At 37.7% G+C, this 12,694-nt stretch overlaps 1 protein-coding gene across 3 annotated transcripts in view; it reads left to right on the top strand.

Annotated features, from left to right (window-relative positions):
- The window catches only part of AMBRA1 (autophagy and beclin 1 regulator 1), a 181,774-nt gene that overhangs the window by 137,842 nt on the left and 31,238 nt on the right, over positions 1–12,694 (top strand). For all 3 annotated transcript variants that reach the window (XM_063289679.1, XM_063289678.1, XM_063289680.1), the window contains 2 exons: positions 2,264–2,452; positions 2,848–3,002. In XM_063289679.1, coding sequence (XP_063145749.1) covers positions 2,264–2,452; positions 2,848–3,002 — 344 coding nt within the window. The remainder of the gene's footprint in view (positions 1–2,263; positions 2,453–2,847; positions 3,003–12,694) is intronic.

Genomic DNA, 12,694 nt, shown 5'->3' with positions numbered 1-12,694 from the left:
TAAGTGTTTGATAAAAGAGAATTAGAGCTGAATGGTGGTGCTATTGCACCAGTTTTCCTTTGTGGAAAACTCTTCATTCTCAGAAATGCTCATGTTAGCAAATATTATACAGGTAGTCCTCATTTAACGTCCACTTGTTCAGTGACAGTTTGAAGTTACAACAGTGCTGAACGAAGGGTACTTACAACTGGTCATCATAGTTGTGGCCATTGCAGCATCCCCATGGTCACATGATCACGATTTGGGCACTCAGCAGCTGGCTCACAATTACGATGTTGCAGCATCCCACGGTCATGTGATTGCCAATTGCAACCTTCAGTGCCAGCTTCCAACAAGCAAAGTTAATGGGGAAGCCAACAGAAGATCGCAAATGGTGTTCACATGACTGTGGGATGCTGTGACCACGTGGGATTCACCTAATGATGACAACTGGGATTGCCAGACTGCCATCATAAGTCAGTGTGGTCATGTGACATCATGCCTTATGACTGCATCGCTTAGCGATGGAGTTCCCGGTCCCAATTACTATTGGTAAGTGAGGACTACTTCTAATAATTCACAATCTTAATTTACCTAGCTAGAACATTGTGCCATTTACAGGCTTCTGATTGTTGTAAACTTGAAACTGAAGTCTGTAATGTAATGATCAAAGGAATATGGTGCTGTGTAAGGAACAGCAAAGATAGTGCCAGTTTAATTTTTTAGAAAAATTAAACTGGCAGAATAGAGTGCTTGCAGATAGATTGAGTAATGTGACAAGCCAGTAACCGCCCAGAGTCCCTCCTTGAGGGGAGATGGGCAGTGATAAATTTGATAGATAGACAGACAGACAGACAGACACACACACACACACACACACACACACACACTGAAATAGGATTGATAGGTACGGTGAGGGCATAGTAGGGAAACTGAGCTGATAAACATTTTAGGAAGTGGAAGTGGGAATTAAGGGACAAGTAGGGTAGATTGCTGACAAAGGGGACAGCATCATCAGTGAATTCGAGTATTGGACTATGAGGTAAAAAGCATAGGCCTAAGGAAAAGATAGGAAGAAAAGAGAAGCAGAAGTAAGGTACTGAAAAGGCAGTAGAGAAAACCAAGCAGCCATAGAAAGAGGTTGCTCTGTATAATTAGGATGAAAGAAGCAAGAAATAAACTTTAGGAAATAAAGAATTCTGACTGGGAGCCCAAGGTGCCAAAATAATGCAAGACTGGTTAGACAGGAGAATTAAAAACAGGGTGCTAAGAAAACAGTGGGCAGGTACATAGATCTCAACTTGATTTGAGGGTGTTTGATTTGTTTGTTTTTTGACTTAGTGCAACATTTGAACCAACCCAGTGTGGTTCAGCCTTATTTGTAAATCAGGCTAGTATGGTTTATTTGATAAACCATGATTAAAGTATCTTGGCTCAATGTGACATATGAATTCATCAGTGAATATTGGAGTCATGTTATGAAGAATCAAGGTTCCATAAGTTGGGCAGGGGGCTACCTTCAGACATCATCTAAAAACAGGAGTCTGTGGGTTGTTAACAGGAAATTGGACACATGAGATTGCTTTCAGAGCAGTTGGACTGTGTGCCAAATAACAAAAGGATGAATATGATTGCCAGGGCTTTCCTACAGAAATGTGATGTATATCTTGAAAGGGCATATGGAAAGACAAATTCCTCCAACTATAGCCTACTCTAACAGTTTAGTACTTCATTAATACTGTGTAAGATCCGTGTTCATTAATATGTTCAGTTACTAGCTGCAATTTACTATGTTAAGTCCCAATTCTTCAAAACAAGGATTTGTAGACTTCTGTAGCATTTGTTGCAGATACCCTCAGATGCTCATACCGTAGAATTTGCTGACAGCTGGTGACATTCCAATTCATAAATACAGAGCATTGCTGTAGCAGTGCAAAAGTCATCTTAGTTCTAAGCTGCTTGAATCTTTATTCCTCCTGTTCTTAGAAATTTAAAGAATTAACAGTACATCGACCAAACATTGAAGACAAAAGTAATAGATTAAGAAAGAAAGAAAGAAAGAAAGAAAGAAAGAAAGAAAGAAAGAAAGAAAGAAAGAAAGAAAGAAAGAAAGAATGAGGGAATATATGTACATTCATTTGACATCTTAAGGAAAAAAAGTTTTACTTATCTGAATTCTGCATTTCTGGCCAGCAACACATTTAAATAGATAACATGATTCAAGATTTTGCTGTTGTTCTGAATTAAATTCTAGACTCTTCTCTTTTTCCGCCCCCCCATGCAGCGTCTGTGAATGTGCTTGTTCAGAATTGCAAGATATACAATGATGCCAGCTGTGATATTTCTGCAGATGGGCAGCTTTTGGCAGCCTTCATTCCTAGCAGTCAGCGGGGATTTCCTGATGAGGGGATACTGGCAGTCTATTCCCTTGCACCACACAACTTGGGTGAAATGCTGTACACAAAGCGATTTGGTAAGAGATTATGTATCAAAGGTATGGGGAAGCTGTCAAGACCTTTAGCAGTAGCTTAGAAAGTACTTTTTTCCTGACATCAAACGGATGTATGTAATAGTTGCAAGGAAAAAGTAATCCCAGCTGTAGATTGATGTCACCAAGAGAGTGGTGAAATAGGAATATATACCATGTGATGTCCTATTACGTATTTGCTTAACTGAATATGGTCATGAAAGTTTGCTACTGTTGTTAGTTGGCTAAGCTGATTATAAACAATATCTTTTTAGAGATTAATAGCTGTGAATAAGTTTGCTACAGTCTACGTAAGGAAAATAGAGAAAGAAGGAAGGAGGATTAGAGGCATAAAATGGATTCTTAATGAAGACATTTAATGTGTTTTATTTCATCCCCAGGTCCCAATGCCATTTCTGTGAGCTTGTCCCCAATGGGCAGGTATGTGATGGTAGGGTTGGCATCTCGTCGCATCTTGTTGCACCCGTCGACAGAACATATGGTGGCTCAGGTTTTCAGGCTTCAGCAGCCACATGGAGGAGAAACTTCAATGAGGGTAAGTGGTATTATCTGCTTCTTGTTTAGCTACCTATGTATGTTTACCTGGAAACAGTATTGATATATTAATGAGGCATAACTCTTTAAGAAGACTGCACAAGGTAACTGTCTTGCTTTTTCATTATGTTTGCTTTTCACTGTCCTTGGTTTTTGGGGCAGTTATTTAGAAAAAATAGACAGGTAGCAGGAACAACTATGGAGATATTATGGCAGAAGTGGTATGAAAATGAGATATTACAACCAGATGAATGTTTAATGGAGTATTTTGTTTAATAGAAGTGTGTCTCTTTATATTGGTGGGTCAGTATAATCTGTGTTAAATAGAGGTAAATAAAGAGCAAGAATCCAATTCAAACAGGATTACTTGGTTATCTTGACAATAACATTTGCCAGTTACTCACTTGACATTGGTCAACCTTCTGTAAAATGACGATGCTAGTGTTGGAAAATGAAGTGCTTCTTCAGAAGATAGTGTTTCTCTGGTAAACTTTAATTACATAATATTATTTGCTTTCAAATCCTATATTTATTAAAAGTTTGTATTATTGGAGAATCAATAAGTGGATTGTGAATCCTTTTGGTTCATATTTTTGTATAATTGATCCTTGTTCTGTACTCTTAAGATAAAGGAAACTAAATATTAAGTTAAAGTTCTTGCCCAAGCAGACAATTTATTTAATTGGAAATTGCCCCATATTTTATTAAACACTATTCTGAATGAAGCTTCTTTTTTATTTGTGCATTTTATAATTCCATACTTTTTTGGGCCTTGAGAATTTTATTAAATAGCTTCTGAAAGAATAATGGTGTATTAAATGTTCTGTACATGCAAATTATATTGTTAAATTGTTAGCAAAATCAATTACAATTTATGTGTTATTGCTCCTCGGTATTAAATAATTCTCAATATTAAATAATGAACTTGTTTAATATGGTTGACTTTTTGGAACTGTGAAAGCCTACAAGGGATTTCATAGCACAGAGTTGGGATATACAACTTCCATCATCTTGAAGGCAACATTAGACTTTGCATAGCACCTTAAAGACTACTTTGAAGCATGGAAGGCCATGGTGACTTTTTAAACTTACTGTTTTAATTTTAATTTTATTATTTATTATAATGCATTGATGTGTTTTATTTTGTTACTTTGTTTTGTTTTATAGGTTCTTAGGTGTCTTTGTAATAACATCCTTAAAACAAAAACTTGCAGCTTTATTTTTTTGTCAGTTGACAGTGATAGAATACTGAAACTCAACAGCCATACCTCCATCTACTGCTAAAACAACACTGTGTTTTGTTTTCAAAACGAGCTACAATTGGCAGCAAAAGCTGGAAAATAAAGTTGAGAAAAACATTATTTGAAAGTGCAGAAAAATAGACATGAATCAGGAGTAAGGGGATACACTGCACAGGCAAAGAGGGTTAGAGAGAAACCAAATGAAGAAACAGTGGAGGAAAAATGGTAAAAGATACAGAAGGAGGAAGGGCATTATGGAGAGTTAGGAGAAAACGTGGACAAATTGGGCTTGAATTGGAGGCAGGTTTGGTGAGAGAAACAGTGGGGAGTTGTGGGGACTCATTCAGGCTTCATGCCTGTCCTAATGGAATTCCTTTTATATACAAGAATGCTTTTATCCTTTCAATAAAAGTACCTCACAGCATTTTCATTCAGAAACAGTATATACCTGAAGGGGAAAAAATGGGGAAGATTTTTCTTTGCTTGTAGATTTAATCACTTATAATAATGTTGATTTCAGATATAGTAATCTGTAACTCAAGAGATTGTTATCTAGGTTGTCCATTCAAAAACTTAATGCTACTTCAAACTTGTTTCTACTGAATTTTGATTGGCTTTTTTCTAGCAGCACTGACAGATAGGATATAGTAGAACTGTGGAAATGTAGAACTTAAAAGAAAATGGCATAAAATACAAAAAACAAATTAAAATTACTGATTAGTCTGAAATAAAGGCAGACCTCTCAGGGAAGGAGCTGAATGTTTGGATTTTAGGGCTTAAACTTGAGGTAGTGGTAAGAATGAAATATTTCTGGAAAAATGTGGTTTTACTTTTTTTCTGAGAAAGCCTATTAACTATATAAAAATAATGGCAAAATGATATGTATTAACCTGATTTCAGTATCTGTTGATGTTACTGAAAGCAAACAGAGGTGACTGAAAGCAAGGGCAGTGTTTCTTGGACTGATCCAAACCAGTGAGAAATACAGTGAGATGACAGTTGACAGAAACAGCCTGTTCAATATAATGTTTCTTGAATAGGGATATTTTCTCTTGTCCTCTTATAGTAGTTCTCAGAAATATTTCAGGAAAAAGGAAGACCTTTAATTCTCCCCTCCTTTAATCTCAATCCTAGAGTTGTTCAGATTTTTATAATGTTAAATGAAGGGGACAAGGAGGAACCTGACAAGCAGCTGGACACTTTGGAAAAAGTTCTAGAATTATAACTACAAGACTGACAATAACTAAAACACGAAGCCATGCCCTTTCCACTTAACATAATCTCCTGAACTTTTCATCTACTTTGACAGCAATTGTTCCCACCATAAATTTAGTACTGCTGAGAACATACCAGCCTCTTCTGTTCTGGTTAACTCTCCTAGATTTCATTCTTTGTTCTATTATTAGACTGTAAACTGTTGGGAATGAAAAGAAATTAGTACCTTAGAACTGTTCACTTCATGATTTAACAATGTCTGGAGCAGCCAGGCAAGGAATTTGTGACTATTCTTTAATTCTAGATGTAACATTCCAATTTCTTGAATTAATTAGATTTCATGAATCGTTTTATGTTTTCTTGGTAAATATAGATATGATTATTCCATGTTTGGTGTATATTGTAATAAAATGATATGTATTTTATAATAATTTTAGAGATGGACAGGAGTAGTTTGTAATTATGTATTTGCCTCCCAGAATCAAGATTGTTCTGGAAATTCAAGATTGTTCTGTTTGCACATAGTATAAAATAGTTGTAGATTATTTGTGGAAAGATTTTCTAACCTGTAGATTAATTATTCAAATAAGTTGTATTTAGCTTAAACTTCCTTCTTAGCCCATTTATTTTTAGCTTGTTTTATGATGAATGCTCCTGCACACCAAGCAGTTCGAAAACATGCAAATGTGAGTAGATTAATTGGTACCGCTTCGGCGGGAAGGTAACGGCGTTCCGTGAGTCATGCTGGCCACATGACCCGGAAGTGTCCTATGGACAACGCCGGCTCCAAGGCTTAGAAACGGAGATGAGCACCGCCCCCTAGAGTCGGACTCGACTGGACTTTACGTCAAGGGAAACCTTTACCTTTACCTATGATGAATGCAGCTCTTAGTGTTATTGATCATTATGAAAGTCTTTTTATGGTTGTATATCTAAATAATAATCAATTTATTTCCCAGATTCCAAGCCTATACCAGTTGACAAATATATATGAAAGTTATGTTGCTTTTATTCTCTAAGGCTTACTGAACAAAATAACCAAGTAGAACTTGGTTCATGTAATATTGTATGCACCTTAATGTCAAATCTTTCTAGAGGTTGTCAGAACCAAGCTTGCCTCTGACTTGGAAAGTGAAACTAATTCTGAGTCAGAGGAGGAATTGGAAACTTACTGGGTTGGAATCGGAGAAACGAAACTCCAGCGTGACTCAGCAGATCAGGAAGAACTTACAACGCTGATTGAGTGAGATCCGGAGGAGGATTTGAATACGCCAATCAGTGCATGCCAGAGACAGGCTGAAAAAGCACGCAAAGGAGAAGGCAGCTCGATTGGCTTCAGGAGACTCCGAGTGCACCAAAAATTGGGATAAAAGGCAGCCACACGGACAGCGAGCTGCTGGAGACAACCGATCTTCTAACTCTGCAGCTTCAGGAGAAGACCTTACTGGTATCGGACTCAGCATCTGTGGCCGAAGAGGAACCAGCACTTGAGCTCCACTCCGAAGATGGATTGAATCCTGCTTCTGCTGCCAGCGAGGAGACAGAGTTAGCTGTGCCCAGCAGCCTCCACCTCGCTTCTAGCCGTGAATCTCCGCGTTTCCCTCAGCAGCATGAGTCGGCTTCAGCTTCCCAGCGCTGCCACGTGTCCACAGTTCTGTGTGACCACACTTTGCAGACTCCAGCGTGTTCAGAAGTTTCACACCTATCCTGTTCAGGATCCGGAATCGTGGACCACGAGGTCCTTCCAGCCGAGTCCAGTCTAGTTCCAAGTCTTGCTCCAGATCTCCAGTCCAGAGAATCCAGTCCAGTCCAGGGCTTTTAGCCGAGTCCAGCCTAGTTCCAAGTTCCAAGTCTTGTTCCAGATCTCTAGTGCAGAGAATCCAGCCTAGTCTGGGGCTTTCAGCCGAGTCCAGTCTAGTCCCAAGTTCAAAGCCTTACTCTAGATCTCCAGTCCAGAGAATCCAGCCTAGCCTGGGGCTTCCAGCCGAGTCCAGTCTAGTCCCAAGTTCCAAGCCTTACTCTAGATCTCCAGTCCAGAGGTTCCAGTCCAGTCCAGGGTTTCCAGCCGAGCCCATCGCTGTTCCGGTTTCAAGCCTTCAAGTTTTCAGTTCAGAGTAACCAGCCTAGTCCAGAACCCCCAGTAGAGTCTAACCTTGCTCTGAGTTCAAATCCTGATCCAAGCCTCCAGCTCATCCCTGTCTGCTGTTTGTAGTCCTGTTCCAGGTCCAGTGAGTCAGAGATTCAGCATCAGAGTCATTCCAGTACTGTTCCAGTTCGAGAACTGTTGCCTCCAGCCTTTGTGTTCCAGTTGGACACAGTCAGCCTAGTTCGGCTTGTTTAACCCAGTCTTGCATATCAAGGACTTATTTACTGTAAATAGTTATTAATGAAGAATATTGGTTGAGGACCGGTCTGGTGCTTAGTCTGAACAGGACAGAGGTAGCCTACACTGCTTTCCTTTCTATGCTATAAGATAACATGGAAATAAGATCATTAATTGGACTGTTAGCCCTCCCCCATGGCTCTTGCTTCTTCAATTGACATTTGTGACTCAACTATAATCTCATTGGCCTTTATTGTATAGTTAATTAGCCAATTTACAATCTTACATAGCTTTGATGTACCCCCATTATATATATTTCACATCAAACTAAGTATGAAACATCAATTTTGTTTGTTTGATCATTGCATTTATATTCTTTCTTCCTTTTAAAAACTCAAGCTCGCTCACATAGGGACATCTTTATTTTATTCTTACAGTTGCAATCTTGTGAGAAAGCTGCCTGAGAGACAGTGTCTGATCCAGAGTCACCCACTGAGCATTATGATCCAGGGGCTTGAACCTAGGTCTTCCTTATTCCAGTCCAGTTTCTAGCCAATGCACTGCTCTGGCTTCCCTATTATAAATATCATAGGATAGATTTCTGAGTTCATGTCTGTCTGAAGTTTTTCATTCAGCATTTTCACCAATTGAAGACCTAGGTCTAGCCAGCCAGCCAGACAGACAGTTTTTACCTATTCTTACTTTTCTGTCTCAAGGTGGTCATGGTATGAAACTACAGGAGTTTTCTGGAGTTCAGAAAACTAAATCACATGATTCTCTGCATTCTGAATAGGATGAGGTTATATCCATCTTTTATATATCTCCATTCCCAAACCAGAAAAATGTTCACAATAACCAGCAAAGTTCCATTCAAGACTGTTACCGTCTGCTATTAAAACTTTGAGGAGTCTGTTTTCTTTCCCTGATACTCTATTCTCCTTCCCCTCTCCCCGACCTAAATGATTAAATAACATGTTAAATAAAATTGGTATGAAATACAAGGTCTCTTCTTGATTAGCCGGAAAAAATGTCAGTTCTGAGCTTGTTAAATGGCTTCTTTAGATTTCATATGTCATATTTTCTAGTGTTCTTCCAAAGTTTTGCTCTGCTTCATTAACCTTTCTTCTGTTCATTCCCTTCTGTAATCGGAAGTTTGACGAACGGGAACACAATAACATTGCATTTTGGTTTTAATTATACCCTTTCAGCTCAAAACTAAAAATCATGTATAACTTCTTAAATGACAAATTTCAGTGCAACCCTTACAAGTACCTACTTTATTTACTTTATTTTATTACAGTCACTGACCAGAATACAAGAAGTTAACAGCAAATGAAACAAAATAAAACAGTGTAGTTTACAGCAAGATTATTGATGCAATCAGAGCATGTCTGGTTTTAGAAACACTATTATGGCAAAGTTTGGCCACATTCATAGAAAGTAAATCATATTGTTCTGATAGTAGCAACTGTACATAGAATAAATAAGAATCACCTGGATACACTGTAAAATAGGGACCTTTGCATCCTTATAAAAAAGGCAATATATTAGGACATGGGCTATGGATTTAATAAACACTTTTCCACAAGGGCACAGTGTTAGCTCATAGGGGATTTTTTTTTTATATCTGCCTTCAAGGACTGCTGTAGGGAGAACATTAAAACATACTAAGGTTGGTGTTCTTCAGAGTTTAGGGACATTTATATAGTATAAATACTTCCTGGCCTAAAGAAAAGGGCCTAGCTGCTCAGAAAGACATTCCTGGGTAGGGCAAATTGATCCAGTTGGGCTCAGATACATTGCTTAAGTGTGATGATTGCTCATAGCCCATTGTTAAAAGGACTCCCTAGAGAAACCCAGTATTGTAGGTTTTGCAAAAATTGCCCTATTCCATATTGATTCACAATTGTTTGCAATAGGAAGAAACCCAGACATTCAGAAAAGAATGTAGCTTTAACCAATATGCAATAATGCAAATCCTTGTGTCAGTTTCAACTTTAGTCAGCCCTGCCTCTCTTAATGCTGCGTTAGGAGCACATGGGGCCACTTGAAACAGACCGTAGAAATTTGAATTGGACCCTTTTTAGTGGGGCGGAAGAGCTGGAAGTGCAGCAAACAATAGTTGCATATGTACTTTGGCCAAATAAAGCTTTAGTGCTGCAGGATATGCTGTGCCCCAGTGGCTGGAAAGGCTGTATAGCTGCCACTGTTCTTCATGTGTGTGTTTATTTTTTATTTTTTTAATAATATTTTTTATTAAAGTTTTACAGGTACAAAGATAAAAAACTAATACAAAGAAAAATATAAAAAAAAAATAAAGAAGTACAGAGGAAATATATATATATATATAGAGAGAGAGAGAGAGAGAGAAAAGAAAAAAGATATATAAAGAAGTGACTTCCCCCTTCATCAGGACAAGTACAATTTCAGTAACTTATCACCTCCTCTGATACTACAACAAAAGCTCTCTTCTTCCCATATCTCATCTCTTATCTATAAACAAATTCTTAAAGCCTCGTCATTCAGTCCTAATCAGGAAAAGTCCATTAAGAGTTTCCAGAGATAACAATATATATATATATATATATTAATCTTAATCAAATAAACCAACTTTATACTCTTTACCCTTTTAGCACAGTAACATCACTTTCTCTAAAAATACAACGAAGGATCTCTTTTTCCCATATCTCATCTCTTATCTATAAACAAATCTTTAAAGCCTTGTCATTTGGTCCAGGTCAGCAAAAATCCAAACCTATTTTCATAAATATGAAAACTATATCAGTTTTTACACTTCTCATCTTGTTTGGGTTGAATTTTCAATCTGGAAAAGATTTTTTAGAGAGAGTTGCATCTAATAAGCGTTCTGTGACGTTACTGTAATAATATGTGGGAATGACTTTGGAAGACTGGACAACCAGCATGTAAAAGATTTCTCAGTCCACAGAAGGAGAGGGGGTGTGAGAAGTGTTACAGAAAAGACCCTCTCCTTTCCTCCTACCTTCCAAGATCATTCCCACATACCATTACAATTACTGTATTTGTAAACTGAGAATATTTCCCATTGCAGGCATGCTACCCAAGCATGCTACCCAAATGAAGATTTGTAGAGGACATTGGGTTTGGAGTAAGGATGTGCACTGATCATAGAATTTAATTTAGGATTGATTCTACTCAGAAAACAATATACAGCATAGATGGCCCTACTTAAGAAATTTGTACAATTTCAGAAGGAAAATAAGAGTGATTCTTGGAAAAGAAAACATTCAAATTTGGGGGAGGGAATAATTTTATGTTTGTGATGGTTTTTTATAGAAATTTGAATGAAAATGGCATTTATCATAAAAAAAAGTTTCCTAAGCAACAGTTTGCAAAAAGTAAGAAGAATGTGTAGGGGAGTACTATAGGGAATACCATAAATGAAAATAATTCAAGAATGCTTGATGTTTTGTTCCAAAGTTCCAGAAAGTGCAGTAGGGCACCGTTGATTGGTGGATGTGGAGCAAACAGTGACATAGGCAAAAGGAATTGAACATCCAGCATTTTATAAGCAAACAACCAATGCTATAGTCTTCCAGATCCCATAAACACCAAAATAAAGAAAAAGTCCAAACTCCACCCCCAGCTCTTTTAAAAATCTAGAATAGTTTTGCAGTATATTACTTCTGTATCCTTCCCCTCAGAAAACTGCAGTTAGAGGGGCTGATAAAATCATCCAGTTTGAACAGTTCACTCTCTACCCCAGAATTTGCTTATACAGTGAGCTTGGGGACAAATTATACGTTTCTGCAAACACACTTTATCTTTATCCCTATAAATCTTTTAAACCCTTTTAAACTATCAGATGGTAGACTTTAATTATCCCGACATTGTTGGAAGACAAATTCTGCCAAACATCCTTTCAGGAAATTCCTTTCTTCCTTGGGAGGACAGAGGAAAGAAGAAATTTTTTAGTTGAAAAAATAGAAGAAGTAGGAACATTTGATAAAAGCAACCATGATATGCTGGAATTGTTTTATTTTAAGGGAAACTAAAGCTGAGTGTAGTTTAACATTTATCTTGAACTAAGAAAGCATATTCTAAATAATTCAGTGCATGTTTAAGTAGGATTCTATACTTGGAGAGAGAAATGCCAAATGAGCAGTCACAAGATCAGATAGCTAACATAAGATGCATAATGGAGAGAGCAAGAAAACATAAAAAAGGTTACTTTTGCTTTATTAAATACAGCAGGCCCTTAATTATGTAGGCCATGCCAGAATGTAATATATTAAGATATATGGGTATACTAGAACATCTGAGGACTTTTGAGGACCTTCTTTAAGAACTGAATTTGGAAAACTACTGCTTATAATAGGGTACAGTGTGAGATAATATACATATAGTTCCCATTTCTAAGTAATTTGTACCTCAAATATGTTAGAAGAATGGCAGGACTGGATGAGATGATAGCTGGAATCAAAATCAGAGATTACCATTTGAAAATTACATCACATTGTTAGCTGAAAGTAGATTTAGAGCTCATCATGAAAGCAACAACTGTGGGTTAATATTAAATGTTAAGACAAAGGGCCAGTTTGGTCTAGTGGTTAAGGTGCTGGGCTAGAAACCAGGAGTCTGTGAGTTCTAGTCCCGCTTTAGGCATGAAAGCCGGCTTGATGACCTCGGGCCAGTCACTTTCTCTCAGCCCAACTCGTTGCAATGTAGACTAGTCTCCTCATGGTGCACCCTGGGCAACGTGACTTGTCACGGCTAAATAGTCTACACATCTGGCTGCTGGTCCTCACAAGAATTTCCCAGCAAGAAAAAGCAGCATGAACACCAAACTGCTATGCCATACGATTTAAAAAAAAAAAGACAAAGGTTAGGTCAGTAAACAGCGGCAAAAATTGTTTCCTAACAGTACAGTTCAAC

This window comes from Candoia aspera, chromosome 1 (assembly GCF_035149785.1).
Source record: "Candoia aspera isolate rCanAsp1 chromosome 1, rCanAsp1.hap2, whole genome shotgun sequence".
Taxonomy (NCBI): Eukaryota; Metazoa; Chordata; class Lepidosauria; order Squamata; family Boidae; genus Candoia; species Candoia aspera.
This window is presented reverse-complemented; position numbering and strand designations above follow the sequence as displayed.